Genomic DNA, 16,486 nt, shown 5'->3' with positions numbered 1-16,486 from the left:
TCGGATTGTGTTGAAATGCCTTCTTGAATCATTGGAGTCGATGTGGTGTCAGGGTGCTGTTAGAAAGGGAGCTCCAGGATTTTGATCCAGTGGCAATGAAGAAACACTAATATTTTCAGATGGTGGTGTTCCTGTGTGTTTGCTACCCTTGTCCTTCCAGGTGGTAGAGTTCACAGGTTTAGAAGGTGCTGTTGAAGAAGCCTTGGTGAGTTGCTGCAGTGCATCTTGTAGATGGTACACACTGCTGCTGTTGTGCGTTGATAGTGGAATGGATGCCAATCAAGTAGGCTATTTTGTCCTGCTTGATGTTGAGCTGCTTCAGTGTTGGAGCTGCATTTATCCAGGCAAGTGGAGAATATTCCATCACAGTGGTGACTTGTGCCTTGTAGATAGTGTCAGGCTTTGGAAAGCCAAGAGTGAGTCACTCACCGCAGAATTGCCAGCCTCTGGCCTGCTTTTATAGCCACAGTATTATCTGGCTGGCCCAGTTCAGCTTCTGGTCAATGGTAACCCCCAGGATGTTAATAGTGAGTGATTCATTGATGCTAATGTCATTAAATGTCATGGGGAGATGGCCATTGCCTGGTACCCATGGGGAATGAATGCTACTTGCCACTTATCAGCCCAAGCCTGAATGCTGTCCAGTTTTGCATGGACAGTATCTGAGGAGTCTACCCCTTCTGTGATGAATGTGTTGCAGCTTGACATAACACAAACAAGATAAACATGATCTTCTGAGGAATTCAGACACGTATATTGGCTAAGCGGAGTTTACTGAAATTTTCAATCAGTATTTCCTTTAAATTTCCTGACATCCCTTATGAAATCGCCGAATACAAAGAAACTTGTTTGTTGTAGAATGCAGACAATAAAAACCCAAGCTCATTATTAAAAGGGAGGAGATCTCGGATTATTAACTTCAGTTGATCCTGAAAAGGAATTATAGTCGCTATTTTGGAACTGGTACCGTGCTTTGAAGGAAGGACCAGTGAACAGACATGGCGGTGAATGGCACAGGTTTATTTTTCTCCATTTCCCTCCTTCCTCCCCTTTTCCAATTGCTGCAAAGATTGAACTTTGTCAACAATTATGCCATTTTGAGACATTTAAATTAAAGATGGAGCAACAGCAATAAAATTCACATTGAGTACTCATGTTGTGAGGTCAATAACGGCTGTTCCTTGTATTTTTCTTTGATTTGGTGCACTGTGAGGATTGTGGTGCCTCTTGACGGGTGAAAACCGCACTGCAACTCTGGAAGGAGCTCTTTGGCCACTGGGAAAGCAATTGAGGGAGACTCCTCTGTCTTTCAGACTTGTCTCCCTTCCTGAGTCACAATCACAGCATCACAAGAGATCTCTGGGCATGCACACCTCTTCCCAGATGAGGGATATGTGGTTGTGCAGCTATATCTGGAGTGTATCTTGCAGTACTTCAGAATTTCAACAAAAATGTCATCTTCTCCGGCGACATTGGTGTTTTCAAGTGTCAAATGGCTCTTCCGACTTTGCTCCGCTAATGCTGTCACGATATTGAGAAATGGAGCCTGTGACTCTGTCAACCGTGGCAATGGGGTATCTGTCTCAAATGTGGCTGGCCCCAGAAATTTGTGGCTATCCTCCACTTATCATAGATCATAGAATTTACAGTGCAGAAGGAGGCCATTCGGCCCATCGAGTCTGCACCGGCTCCTGGAAAGAGCACCCTACCCAAGGTCAACACCTCCACCCTATCCCCACAACCCAGTAACCCCACCCAACACTAAGGGCAATTTAGCATGGCCAATCCACCTAACCTGCACATCTTTGGACTGTGGGAGGAAACTGGAGCACCCGGAGGAAACACACACAGTCACGGGGAGAACGTGCAGACTCCGCACAGACAGTGACCCAAGCCGGGAATCGAGCCTGGGACCCTGGAGCTGTGAAGCAACAGTGCTCTCCACAATGCTACCGTGCCGTATTCCACAGTTAGTCACAAGCTGTGCTCCTCACCAACAGAATCAGCACAGAGCTGATCTTAATGAAGACCATCGGATATATCAAAGAACTTTAAAGCCAATGAAGTACTTGTGAAGTAAAAGTCAGCTTTGTGCCTTGGAAAATGCATTAACCTCACTTTTTCAGATTGAATTGTATTTGCTACTTTTCTGCCTGCCTGACCAATTGATTGGTATTTTCTGTAGTGTTCTTCCTCCCTATCAACCACACCTGCAGGCCTCTTAATCATGCCACCGATGTTGTTTCTGAGTAATTGAAATATATCACAAAAAAGCAAGGGACCTTGTAATGATCCCTGCAGAACCCCACTATAAACAACCTTCTGGCTACAAAATATATTTGCTTAATGCTGCTACATTTCTTATGAATGAAAGGAAAATTACTTGTGTCCACCATTTCTGAAGTGATATGATCAATCCTTGTGCTGCCATATTCAAAATTGGTGTCAAGTAGAGGCCATGTGCTTCCGACAAGGTGGAGGGAAATTTGGTAGAATCATTTGCTATTCCATCTTAAGCTGCATCATTAACGACCAAGATGCAGGGTGGGCACTGGTCATCTTTGTTAGTAAATGGTGTAGTCACTTTAGAAATTTTACAGAATAGGTGGTAATAAATGAAAGTGGTAATACATTTTTAAAAAATTCTATCACTGGTGTTGATGGAGGAACTTCAAAAAATTGGTACTTGAGTCATTGCATTTTATAGCTCAGAAAAAGGCCCTTCAGCTATTTGTGTCTGTTCTGGCCACCAAGCACCTATCTATTCTAATCCCAGTTTCCAGCATTTGGTCTGTAGCCTTCTATGCTATGAAATTTCAAGTGCTCATCTAAATATATACTTCTACCATCCTTTCAGGCAGTGAGTTCCAGATTCCCACCACCATCCTGAGCTAATGTTTGCAGTGTTTTCTTCTGGTATACTTTTTATATTAATCTCTGAATTTGCAGTTTAGTGAACCAAAAAGCCACTGAAACATAAGTTTGTAGGAAATTGCACAGATCTTGGCATATTTTACAGTGGCTACAATATTAAATATGATTTTATGTTGCACTAAGAAAGCTAGTTGAAGTTGAGGGTTGAGAGTATCATTCCAACACGTGAATTGTATATTGAAGCTATTGCCAATAGGTTTATTGAATGCAAGTGATAATTACAGTCTGTTCCTACATTTCATGAGGTTATCCATTAATATATTATTTTAACACTAGCACTTTTATGCTAGAAGATCCTATTAAACTATTCTTTCTATAAAACACTGCTAGTATCCATTTTGGATGTGAAAACAAAAATTGTGCTGTACGTTTCATTTACCAGTTAAAGGCTGCCTTGAGATGGGAGAAGCCAGTATAGCAGTATTAAATGAGATCCATGTGAAGTTTTTAAAAGGTAGTTCTTTGTGAATTGTAAATCAAATTTCAATGCTGTGTGTTTAGCTGAACGGCATAATTGGGTGTTGGCCATATCTTGGAAATAATCTCATTTGTCATTCCAACTCTAATATGACACTGGACTGAAATTAATAATTCATTTTCTTATTGACTTTTTTAAACCTTATTTTTGCCAGGCATATTGTATTTTTAAAAACTGAAGAAAATTGATGGTGTCAGCCTGGGCTGCAGAAGAGGATTCTCATGGATGAAGGAGGGTCGCTCACAACTGAACTTGGTGCAACAGAGAAAAATGGCTGTAACAAGAGTGTGGAAAAAGCCAATGCAATTAGTCGTCTTTCCCCGTTAATTTCAGATGAAAATGAAAATCGGATTCATGAGGCACAGATATCACCGTGCAGTAATGATAGAATGGGAGGATTTAAGTGGAGCAAGCAAGATTTAATCAATAACAATGAAGACAACCATAACAAAACTGACTTTGAGATTGCACAAAATAAGCGTATGGGAGTCGATTGTGTTGCTGAATCTGAGGTTTCGAACAGCATTGCCAACCCTAGTGCCGAACTGCAAATGGGGGTAAAAACAGTGCGGAATTGGGATTCGGAAATGGAAAGAAAATTGAAAATCACCTCTTCTGGTAAATTTTCAGTTTGAATCTTTTGCTGCCTAAGCAAAACAAAAATGAGAACTTGAAACCGACAAGCATGCAAGTAACAACAACCTTGGGGCAAAATAATGATTCAGTGCATTGGGTGTGTTTATCTACAAAATTTACTTGCTATTTTTTCCTCCCTATTTTCACCATGGAAACTTTTGAGGAGATATAGTTCCATCTTTAACTGTTGATCTTTATTATCTCATCGACATTATCCGTTTGAGTCGGAAATAGTGAGTCTGCACAAATGATTGCATGTGGAATCATCTTCTAATTGTAGTCTAACTATTGTACCAACATGGGCCAGTAAACTGCAATGGAGCTCTTGCTGACCATGGCAACCCACCACACCTGCCACCTTGAAATCTCCATTTCAGCAACTTACTCCCAATATTAAAAAGTATTTTAAATCACCATAAATAACAGGTTACATTCTTCACATTCTTAAAGGGAGTAAAGTTTGCCTGGTGACCTAGGTGTTTAAGGCAGTGAGCACCTCGGTTATTCAGACCAAAAGACCCTAAATTTTTAATTCCGGACCTGTGCCATGACTAGCAGTAGCTTGGTCAGTCACATTTTCGTCTGTGAGTCAGGAGGTTGTTTATTCAAGTGCCACTGAAGGACCACGGCACAAAAATCCAGGCTGACAGTCCAGTGCAGAACTGTAAAGTTGAAGTGTTTAACTATTGGAGGAGTTGTCTTGTGGATGAGACATCTTAATGAGGCTCTGTCTTCCCTTTCAGGTGGAAACAAAAGATCCCATGGCACTATTTCAAAGAAGCAAAGGGGTGTTACCCCTTGTGTCCTGACCAATATTTATCCCTCAATCAACTAAAACAAAATTAAAATTTGGTCATTGCCACATTGTATTGTGAATCTGATGCTACATTTCTTGCATTATAGCAATGACTTTACTTCAAAAGTACTTAATTTGCTTTGAAGTGCTTTGCAACTACGGTTGTAAAGGTGTTATATAAATGCAAGTCTGTCTTTTTTTAATATTAATTGATTTTGATTATTGTTGAGTTCTATATTTCTGAATTGGGGAATTCAAGATCCTGCTCTTTATTTCTATCTGAGTGTGGACCTGAGCTAAGTACAGGAGTTCACTCTGCTCTAATGCCCTCATTGGTTTAATAACCTGCCTTTTCCCCTGGATGAAGTTTGGGTATTTGGATGAGATACTCCCACAGGCCAGCCCCTTGGAACTGTAACACAACAAGGAGCAGGAAACAAAACTTTAATTACTTTAAGTGGAGTAAAAAAATGTTTGATGAAACAACAAGAAAAGTATAGATAGTGCATACTGAGATCTCTTTTAACAAAAACTTGTATTTATGTAATGCCTTTGAAGTATTACAATGTTCCAAGGTGCTGCACAAGAGTCATGATGTGGAGATGCCGGCATTGGACTGGGGTGGGCACAGTAAGAAGTCTTGCAACATCAGGTTAAAGTCCAACAGATTTGTTTGGAGTAACTAGCTTTCGGAGTGTTAGTGAATAAAATTTTACACTGAGCTATGTTAAGGCAGGTGATCAAAAGATTGTCAAAGAGGTAGGCTTTATGAAGGAGCATTTTAGGGATGGAGAGGTTTAGGAATAAAATTCCAGAGCTTTAGACCCTGGCAGCTGAAAGAGAAATGGTTAAAATATGGTATATGCAGATGGCCAGAATTGGAGGAGTGTAGGTACCTCTGAAGTTTGTAGGGGTGGAGGATGCTACAGAATTTAGGAGGATTAAAGTCCTGCAAAGATTTGAGAACAAGGATTAAAACCTAAGTGTTGCTCAACTGGGAGCCAGTGCAGGTCAGCGGGGACAGGAGTGATGTTTGAACAGGACTAGGTGCGAGCTGGGATATTGACAGCAGAGTTTTGGATGAGCTTAATTTTATGATGGTGGAGGATGTGAGGCCAGAAGAGTGTCTTGCAATAGCCAAGTCTAGAGGTAAGAAAAGCGTGGATGAGGTTTTCCGCAGGAAACTAGCTGAGGCAAGAGTTCTCCCTGTGTCTGCATAGGTTTCTCCGGGTGCATCCAAAAATGTGCAGGTTTGGTGATTGACCAAGCTAAATTGCCCCTTAGTGTCCAGGGATGTGCAGGTTAGGTGGGGTTAGAGGGATAAGGCAGGGTAGTGGGCCGAGGTATAGGGTGGTTTTTCAGAGGATCACAGACTCGATGGACTGAATGACTTCCTTCTGCAATGTAGAAATTCCATGATTCTCTGAATTGGATGATTTTAAAGGTGGAATTGAGCACTCTAAGTAGCACAGGTATATAGTCAGAGGTTCACCTCGGAGTTAAATACAACTCCCAGGTTGTGAATAGTCTGATTCCGCGTCAGACAGTTGCTATCCTTGAACTCGAGCCCAAAAAGCGGAAAGTTTGCTAATACCATGTACCATGCAGTTTGGTTTAATTTTGAATGGGTGCTGTTTTTCCTTTGAATGGTTGAAGCTTTTGTGTTTTCATTTATCTGAATTATATAATTTATGTCAAGTAGACTCTTGTGGGTTTACAGGTATCTTGGAGGAAGCCACAGAAGATTCTACAGCATGTTTATATCAGTCATTGGACACTCTTGGATATGACAGAAGTTCTGGGTTAGAAATAAACAGTCAGCAAATCGACAGGAAAAGACATCTTCAGACTCTGCTCAACTGCATCCAGAGGGAAACTGAGTTAAATGATTCCAGTAGCCTGCCACACTATCTTCATCAGGTACAACAGATTCCACTTTTCTCCCATCGTCATCTCATTCAAGTGTAGCAAGAATGGATTTTGAATGAATATTTTCTTGTCTAAGCAAATTGATTCACTAAATTATAATGTTGTAGCTTAAACTTTTCATAAAATGAAAAACAAGTCGAGAGAAATACTTTTAGCTCAAAATACTGCATTCATGAATAAAGTAATGAATTTGAGCAATGCACGACCCTTTCCCACGATTTGAGTGCTGCACAAGAAAAATAAATTCTTCTTCAATTATTTTTACCCATTCCAGTTCCTTCTGCTCTCAAATTTACAGCTGTGTTTGAGTTCCTCATTCATCTTCATATGTTGCAGCAGATTCTGAGAGTATGGAAGAAAGAAAGATGGAAGAGATAGTCACAGAAATGCATTCCTAAATCTAGTAACCTCTGGTTCAATGAGGGTCATTTTTTTGATTGGGAATGGAAAACAACTGATATATATGATGCATAGGTGATTGACTTCCCTCTGGTGTTTTTTTAATAAATTTAGAGGAACCAATTATTATTTTTTCCAATTAAGGGGTAATTTAACAACGCCAATCCACCTACCCTGCATATCTTTGGTTGTGGGGGTGAGACCCACGTAGACACGGGGAGAATGTGCAAACTCCACACAGACAGTGACCCAGGGCTGGGATCGAACCCGGGTCCTCCGCACAGTGAGGCAGCAGTGCTCACCACTGCGCCACCGTGCCGTCCAACTTCCCCCAGGTTGTGGGTATTTTAATTAAGTAAATTCTAGAAGTTTGGTTGCAGAAAATCAATGTGTGTCAAAGAACCAGTTTCCCCACATTGCATACTTGCCTCGGTGTCCGAAGATTGTATATTCTTTTTTTTAAAATATTTTTATTGCAAAATAAGAATTTTTATTATTGCAAAATAAATTCACATTAACTAACAAATACATACAGGTGCAGTACATGAATATCACATCCAAAAATTAACCCCAAACTTCCCATCTACAACTAAACATTGACCAATAACCTCCCTGCTGACAGTGACTAGCTCTCTGCAAAAGGAAATGAATGGCTGCTATTTAGAATAAAGAAGGGAGGGACAGAGAAACAAACAGGCCAAGATCTCAAATGGACCTGATGGAGAGAGCTTCTCGGGAGAGTCCATGGCAGGACAAAGCAGTGCTGGTGTGAGCCTCTGTGAACAACCCATTAAGAAGAAGCTGAAATCAGGAACAAAGCAGTATAAAGATGATTCCTTGAGGTATGGATTGTTAATTGTGCTGATGCAAATCAGGATGCAAAATCCATGTGTTTTATGTGCAGGGAAGTACTGGCAAATGAAAGATTAAAACTCTCAAAACTTCAAATGCATTTGAAGCATGGCGAGTTCGAGGACAAATCTTGCAGTGAGAACTTAAATCATTAGCTGCAGTCCTTAGCAGAAATGTAACATTGAATGACCAAGCAAGTGAGATCGTGAGGACCAAGCAGGCTCACTTGCCATAGTAAAGGTAAGCAAAAATGGTGGAGACGAAGTTCGGCTGGCGTGGGTCACGAAGGACAGCCGTTTGTAAAAATGGATCCCAGGAAAAAAAAGTTTGAAAAGCACGTGTGTACTTGAACTTCTCTAGGCATAGGAGCTTGATTAGATCTCCAAACCAGGTTGAGGCACTGGGTCGGGTAGGAGAACTCCACCCCAGAAGAACTCACACCTCAGCTATTAACGGTTAACGGCGAGGATAGCACCAGTGAGCCCCGAAACCCTGATGAGGCTCCAGTTCAATATCAAGAATTCCTTGCATGGTGTTAAAGAAGACCAGAAGCTTGCAAGTTTAGGACACGACTAGAACACGTGGGTATGATTCACCGGCCTCCGAGAACAACGTTCATACCCATCTTCCACCCCCAAGAAAAAAATCACTCTCCCTCGTCTTGGTCAGATGCCACCTTGTACACCACCTTGAAGTGAATCAAGATCCGGGAGGTTGAGTTGACCCTGTGAAGAGTATCACTCTGCACCCCTCCCTCAAAAACAGACCCAGCTCCCCCTCCTCCCCCCATTCAATGGAGCCGGCTTCACCGACAAGATCTGGCCATAAATTTCCAAAATCTTTCTCCCACCTCGGGCAGGAGAGTGAAGGTGTCAAGGGAAGCACCGAGATCTGCTTACACAGGAAATCACACACCTGGAAATATCTAAATAAATTAGACCTCTGGAGTTATCCAAAGCTCCTCCAATCTGACAAACCTACCCTCCACATACAACCCCTCAAAGCACACCAGCCCCTCCCTCAGGACCTGAACTTTGAGTCCAAACATGCTCCACAAAAAGATGATTCTGACAGATGGGGCCTGACAACGACACAGAGCCAAGATTAAAATTTGACCTAAACTGCCTCCAAATCCTCAAGAGGTGGACACCACCACTGGACTGTAGGTAAATTGCGCAGGGGAACACTGAAGTGGGAGCCAGACTCCATCTGGTCCCATATGGAATTTGAATACCGTTTCAATATTAGCTGCCCAGTAATAAAATAACATTAGGTAAGGTTAAACAACCCGACTGTGTGCGTGCGTGCGTGCATCTTTTTATCTCTCATTTTCATTCTCACTTATTTCACTCACTCTCGCTCTCTCTCACACACTCCGAAGGAACACCCTACGAATCGAATCCTTGGGGTCTTATCCACCCAAATGAAGGAAACTATCATATTGAGAGTTGCCTTTCTTTTCATATACTCTTTTCTCTGTCCTTCCTGTGGCTGTTCCAATTATGGCAATCAGTAAATTTGTCCTTCTTTCTATGTTATCTATGTCCTAATGCTTAGAGTCGCCAGGTATCAAATGCTATCACCACAAGTTTCGACCAGCTATCGATCAAAGAGCCAAACACCAGTTAGTTAGTTCAAGGTCAAGGGTACTTTATTTACACACAATTAGTCATGTAACATAAACACTACTAGTTAACTACATCTATCGACTAAGACAAACTTCGGGCACCCGGCTTAGGTCAGAGAACAGTGGCCGCTGTTTGATTCTGGATCTTCTCGGGTCTGGAGGAGTAACTGCTGCTCAGCTAGACTCATCCGTCTGGTAGCAAGCTTTGAACTTGTACTTGCTTCTGGTGTTGCTGCACTTGGAGATGGCCGTGACCGGGGTACCAGGACCAAGAGAGAGCGAACATATGGCAAACTCTTCTTCTTATACTTGGGGGTTTTCGCGCTCTTTTGAGCGGTCCTCGGTTTGGGCCCTACTCATTGGGTGATCCCTGATCACTCCGTTCGATTCCTAATCAATAAGTGGGCCGGGATCTGGATGGCTGGGCATGTCCCAAGCGGTCACTGACCCCATTGTTTGCGTTTCCCTTGAACAGGGAGTGGCGCCGAACTGTCCCGGTTGCTTGAGTACCAGTCCTTTGTCTTGGTGAGGATGGGCCATCAAATGCTAATCGGCCCCATTAAAATGCTAACTGGGCGGAGTTTCGATACCATCTGGACTTCTTGCTTACAAATATGCATTTCATGCTCTGAGCCTGCCTGAGTCTTGGCATGTCCATTTTACCCGCTAGGCTTTGCGAGTTTCTCTGTACCTAGTTGGAAGTGGCCATCCCAGATGGCTACACTAGCGAAAAATAGGGAGACATTGAAAAAGAAATAAAAACCTCGCAAAGTCATTCATGTTGACCGTCTGAACCCTGCCCGCCAAGGATAGGAAGAGGTTATGTCACCTCTGCAAATCCAGTTCTAATCTCACTCGCCAGACTAGCACATGGGTTACCCTGATTTCCAGATAATGAAAGCTAGATCTAGCGACGCGAAAAGGCAACATCCCCAGGTCGACTCCCCTTCCTGGGGGTTTACCGGAAAGTATTCACTCTTATCCAAATTTAACTTGTACCCCGAGAACAAGCCAAAACTCCTCAGTAGCTGCATTATCTCGTCCATGGTGGAGACTGGGTCTGTGATATAAACATAGTAGATTATCTGCATATATGAACACCCTATGCTCTCTCCCTCTCTGTTTTATTCCCCTCTACTCTGTGGAAGGTCTTAACACTATAGCAAGTGGTTCAATTGCCAAGGCAAACCGAAGCGGAGACAATGGACAACCCTGCCTTGTCCCGATAGCCAACTGAAAATAACCTAATCGCAAGTTGTTTGTCCGAGCAGTAGTGGTGGGAGCCCTATACAACAAACTAATCCAAGATATAGATTTTGGCCTGAAACTAAAACTCCCAAGAATCCCAAGTCGATCCTTGACCATTCCCCCACTTGACCCTATCATACTACTTTTCTGAGTCCATTGAAACAATCACCTCCAGTTCAGACACTAAAGGGGGGACAGTACGATATTTTATAGTCGTTGTATATTGGCTGGCAGCTGCCAACCCTTGAAAAAACTTGTCTGTTCTTCCGAAGTCATCCCTGGAAGGCAGGGCTTCAACCGCACTGGGAACACCTTAGCCAACAACTTAGCATCAGCATCCAACAATGAGATAGGCCGATACAGCCTACATTCTATAGTGTCCTTATCTTTCTTCAAAATCAGGGAAATAGAGGCTTTAGCCAATGTAACTGGCATTACCCCCCAGGGAAGGGAATCGTTAAATGTATCTAATATCAGTGGGGAATTCTATGGGAAACCCATCCAGACCGGAGCTTTGCCTGACTGCATTGAATCAGCTGGCAGATGTGTTCGTGGACATCTTTAACCTGTCTCTATTCCGTTCCGAAGTCCACACCTGCTTCAAGAAGACCACCATCATAACGTTGCCTAAGAAGGACCAGGCAACGTACCTCAATGACTACCGTCCGGTGGCCCTGACATCAATCATAATGAAGTGCTTCAAGAGGTTGGTCATGAAGCGCGTCAACTTCATATTCCCAGAATGCCTAGATCCACTGCAATTCGCATACCGCCGCAACCGGTCCACAGCAGATGCTATCTCCCTGGCCCTACACTCATCCGTAGAGCATCTCGACAACAAGGACTCCTACATCAGACTCCTATTTATTGACTATAGCTCCGCCTTCAACACCATAATCCCAGCCAAGCTCATATCAAAGATCCAAAACCTAGGACTTGGCTCCTTACTCTGCAACTGGTTCCTCGACTTTCTGACCCACAGACCACAATCAGTAAGAATAAACAACACCTCCACAATAGTCCTCAATACTGGGGCCCCGCAAGGCTGCGTACTTAGCCCCCAACTCCATCTGTAATCTTGCTGATGACGTGACCATAGTGGGTCGGAACAATGAGTCAGAATACAGGAGTGAGATAGAGAACAATCTCTCCCTCAATGCCAGCAAAACTAAAGAGCTGGTCATTGATTTCAGGAAGCAAAGTACTGTACACACACCTGTCTGCATCAGTGGGCAGAGGTGGAGATGGTTAACAGTTTCAAATTCCTGGGGGTGCACATCACCAAAAATCTATCCTGGTCCACCCACATTCACGCTACCAACAAGAAAGCACAACAGCGCCTATACTTCCTCAGGAAACTTAAGGAAATTCGGCATGCCCACCCTGACTCTTAGCAACTTTTACAGATGCACCATAGAAAGCATCCGATCTGACTGCATCACAGACTGGTATGGCAACTGCTTGGCCCAAGACTGCAAGACACTTCAGAGAGTCATGAACACAGCCCAGTCCATCACACCAACCAGCCTCCCATCCATTGACTCCATCTACACCACCCGCTGCCTGGGGAAAGTGGGCAGCATAATCAAAGACCCCTCCCACCCGGCTTACTCACTCTTCCAACTTCTTCCATCGGGCAGGAGATACAAAAGTCTGAGAACACGCACAAACAGATTCAAAAACCGCTTCTTCCCTGCTGTTGCCAGACTCCTAAACGACCCTCTTGTGGACTGACCTGTATGCTTCAACCGGTGTCGGTGTCTTTGCATTTGCATTGTGTACCTTGTGTTGCCCTATTATGTATTTTATTTTTATTTTACTTTATTTTCATGTACTAAATGATCTGTTTGAACTGCTCACAGAAAAATACTTTTCACTGTACCACGGTACACGTGACAATAAATCAATCCAATCCAATACACTTCATATGCCCCTCGGGACCCAACAAGGATTTCAGCTCCTCCCTTCTCTTCCTCTCCACCTCCACTAAAGACAACCGTTCCAAAATCTGCATCATGGGCGACCTTCCCTCCGTCCAGACTTTGATTAAAAAGCTTAAAATGTTCCATTAACCTTTGATGGGGCGGAAACCAGCCTTCCACCCGAGTCCCTTACCTGCACAATCTCCCGGGAGGCAGCCTGCTGCCTCAGTTTGTGCACTAAAGGGGTGACTGGCCTTCTCTCCGTGCTCATAAAATGTCTTCCGCGAGTGTAGCAGCTGTCTCACCGCCTTACCTATCGAGAGTAGCTCGAATTGCAACTTTTTCCTACTCGTCAACAACTCTGGTGTTAGGGCAAGCAAGAACTGGCAGCCCACCTCTAGGATGGAACCCGCCAGCCTCTGCCGCTCCACCCTCCCAGTCCTAACCTTGTGAGACTTTCCCAGTCTCCCAGTCCTGTCCTTGTAAGAACATTATCTATCCCATGATGATGAGCTTAAGGGGCCGCCCCACAACGTAAAAGGTGAGATAGACTCACTTTTGTTAAATGTAATATGCTCCCCAATGTCAGACCCACTGACAATCACGTGTCTCCCATTCAGGTCCATCATAATCTTAGCAGCCAAAAAGAAGCCCTTTATATTATCAGAACTGCAGCCCCCTGGGCCATACTATCAAAACCAAAGTGGAATACCTGGTTCACCCATCCCTTTCCTAACTGTCCCTGGTCCGCAAATGTCTTCTGCAGAAACACCACATCAGCATTCAAGCTCTTCAAATGAGCAAATATCCTCAACCATTTTACTGCACCGTTCAACCCTCTTCCATTCCAAGTGACCAACCGAATTGAGGGCCTTCCGTGTACTATTGCTTCAGGCAAACATATGAGATCCCACAGCACTACTTGAATTTGAGCAGGGCGTTTTTCCAGTACCCTAATCACTAGTTCCTCAACGAGAAACAGTCTAACAGGTTAATGAACTCACCTTTGTGGGACCTTCTCGTGTGCAAACTGACTGCTGTATTTTTCCATATAATCGACTGCATCTTAAAAATAACAATGTATGTGAAGAAATATGGGATGTTCTGAGGTTTAGTGAGCTTTTTTCTGGCAGTACTAATGTCTCTAAACTATGCACTTCTCTTCCATGTTGACAACCACAATTAAAACCTTCCTATTTGATCAAGTTTATTTTGTATCTCCCTTTGGCCCAGTGACAGTTTATTTTTGTAATTATACTTCTTCAAAGAGCCTGGATTCTTATGGTAAAGGCACAATGCAAAATAATGTGTTGCTTTTATTGTGTACTGACTTCAGGCAGTCAAAAGAACTTGAAGTAAATTTGTGTAATGCATTAATGTTAATGTTGCAACATACAGTGGATAGAGGATGAAATAGGTGAGACAACAATTCTGTATACAATAACTTGCATTGTCAATGAGACGCAGCACAGTAAACTGTTTGCAAGTTGTTGGTTGGGTGAGTTATCTAATGTAGTTCACTTTTCTAGAAAGTCCTTTCTCACTAAAGGCAAGACAGAACCAGTCAGTGTAACAAAATACGAGTTGGACAGATATTGACTTCGAGGTTAGCTGCTCAATCATTCAACTAATGCCAGTTGCGTGAGTTAACTCCAACTTGGCTGTTTTAAAATCTCTGAGGGAAATACTGGACCTTAAATAGAAATGATTTATCCAACCAAGTCTTAACAAGCAACAACAGATTTGTTTGCTTACGGGGCGGCACGGTGACACAGTGGTTAGCACTGCTGCCTACGGTGCTGAGGACTGGTTTGATCCCAGCCCCGAGTCACTGCGGAGTTTGCACATTCTCCCCGTGTCTGCGTGGGTTTCACCCCCACAGCCCAAAGATGTGCCAGTCAGGTGGATTGGCCACACTAAATTGCGCCTTAATTGCAAAAAAAAGTTGGTTATTCTAAATGTATTTATTTAAGTTGTTTGCTTATTTGTTGGCAGTAACACAGCATTAAATTGGCTATTTTAGCTTCTTTCCTGGTTTTCGGCCAATTTTGACACCAGTCTTTGCTCTTGCCGTTACAAAAGCGGAAAAATTCTTTTGTCAGCGTTAAGTAAAGCAGTGAATTGTTAATAGTTGTCAAATCGAACCTGGATGATTGCATGATCAAGATGAGATCATAACCTCTCATCTCCATCTAGTTCTATATTATTTTTCCTACTTATGTTTTGTTGGGTCAGGCTTCACCTTATTTATTCCTTCACCTTGTGTTCAGATGGTTTTCATGTAGCAATTTACGCTTCGTTTGGACGTTGCTTCTTTACTTTATTCATTCTCACTTCTTTCGATAGTTGCATCATGGTATCTTTAGCTATTTAAACCTCCCTGGCCTCCACACTATCACAGATCTTCTCCTTCCTGCACCTTGCATTGGATTAAAAATGCTTCGATTTCTATCTTTCTTCAGTTCTAATGAAATTACCTGAAACATTAACTCTGTTTCTCTCTGCAGATGCTGTCTGACCAATTGTACTTTTCTAGTTTGTTTTTCAGATTTCCAGCATTTGCAGTATTGCTTTTGTATTGGTGTTTAATTCACTGGCACTTCTCTTCCAGGAATGGCTAACTTGAAATAGCTCTGTCCTTCTCTCTGACAGGAATTCCATTTGGCTCTTCTTTCTTGTCCATCTTCATTGTTTTCTATTTCCTTTCTCTTGTTTGATCAGATAGCTTAACTCCACTTCCGCAGCCACATTTCTTTAATCAGCTGTCTCCGGCTTCAACATATTCTCAATGGATTCCAAATTAGTTTCACCCTTTTTATTATCACCCATATCTCCAAGATATCCAGAACTCAAATTCTTGTCGTCTCAACCTGAGACGGAACACATTACCCTGTCCCAAAGCTATCCTGGTCCATTGTTTAACTTAATTATTTACCTCATTCGGCACTTTCTTAACAAAAACATTTAAAAATCTTTTTTACCTTGTGAAGGAGCACAAGCTTCACCAACCCATGGGTACCAACGCCCCTCCAGATCCTTCCTTCCCTTCCCTTCAACCCTCTCTCATCTCTTTATGTCTTCACCTCTTTATGTCCCCATCTTGATGAATTTGAAGCTCGGCACAAAGTTGAGCTTTTCTTCAGTTGCCTTTGTGCCCACTTCCTTGACCAGGAGGTCTCCCCTTAACTCAATGGATCTCTTTGCCTATCTCCAACGTTCTCCCTCCACCTGAATCTTTCCTTCCTTCTGGCCTCTTACTCTCTCTAGATCTTTTCTTTGATAGCTTCCAGAGTGTCAATGGCTGTCTCAATATCTCTGCTCATCTTGCTCACTTTAACCTGTCTCCCTTTGTACTTGCTGCACTCTGTTCTCTGAAATCCAAGCCTAACATTGTTATCAATTCAACTGACAAGGGTGGCACTATTGTTGTCTGATGTACTGACCCCGACCTAGCAGAGACAGAATGTCAACAGTTTCTCTTACCTCCCCTACCTACTACCTAACATCACATTATTGTGTCCAGGACCGTAACTGACCTCAACCCACATCACTTCAAGGATTTCCTGGCCTGAACTACTTCCTCTTCATTATAGACATCCAATCCCTCTACATGTGCATACCCCACCAGGTCAGGCACAAAACTCCCCGCCTTCTCGAACAGAGGC

General features: G+C 42.9%; 1 protein-coding gene across 4 annotated transcripts in view; it reads left to right on the top strand.

Moving 5' to 3' along the window:
• Positions 1–16,486, top strand: part of cnsta (consortin, connexin sorting protein a) — a 98,379-nt gene that overhangs the window by 21,051 nt on the left and 60,842 nt on the right. For 2 of the 4 annotated variants that reach the window (XM_072512871.1, XM_072512878.1), the window contains exons 2-3: positions 3,567–4,030; positions 6,547–6,764. In XM_072512871.1, coding sequence (XP_072368972.1) covers positions 3,634–4,030; positions 6,547–6,764 — 615 coding nt within the window. In that variant the 5' untranslated portion in view covers positions 3,567–3,633. The remainder of the gene's footprint in view (positions 1–3,566; positions 4,031–6,546; positions 6,765–16,486) is intronic. The other 2 variants (XM_072512880.1, XM_072512886.1) reach the window with 2 other exon arrangements.

Source organism: Scyliorhinus torazame, chromosome 1 (genome assembly GCF_047496885.1).
Source record: "Scyliorhinus torazame isolate Kashiwa2021f chromosome 1, sScyTor2.1, whole genome shotgun sequence".
NCBI classification, from domain to species: Eukaryota; Metazoa; Chordata; class Chondrichthyes; order Carcharhiniformes; family Scyliorhinidae; genus Scyliorhinus; species Scyliorhinus torazame.
The sequence above is the reverse complement of the archived record's forward strand: the minus strand, read 5'-3'. Positions and strand labels throughout refer to the sequence as shown.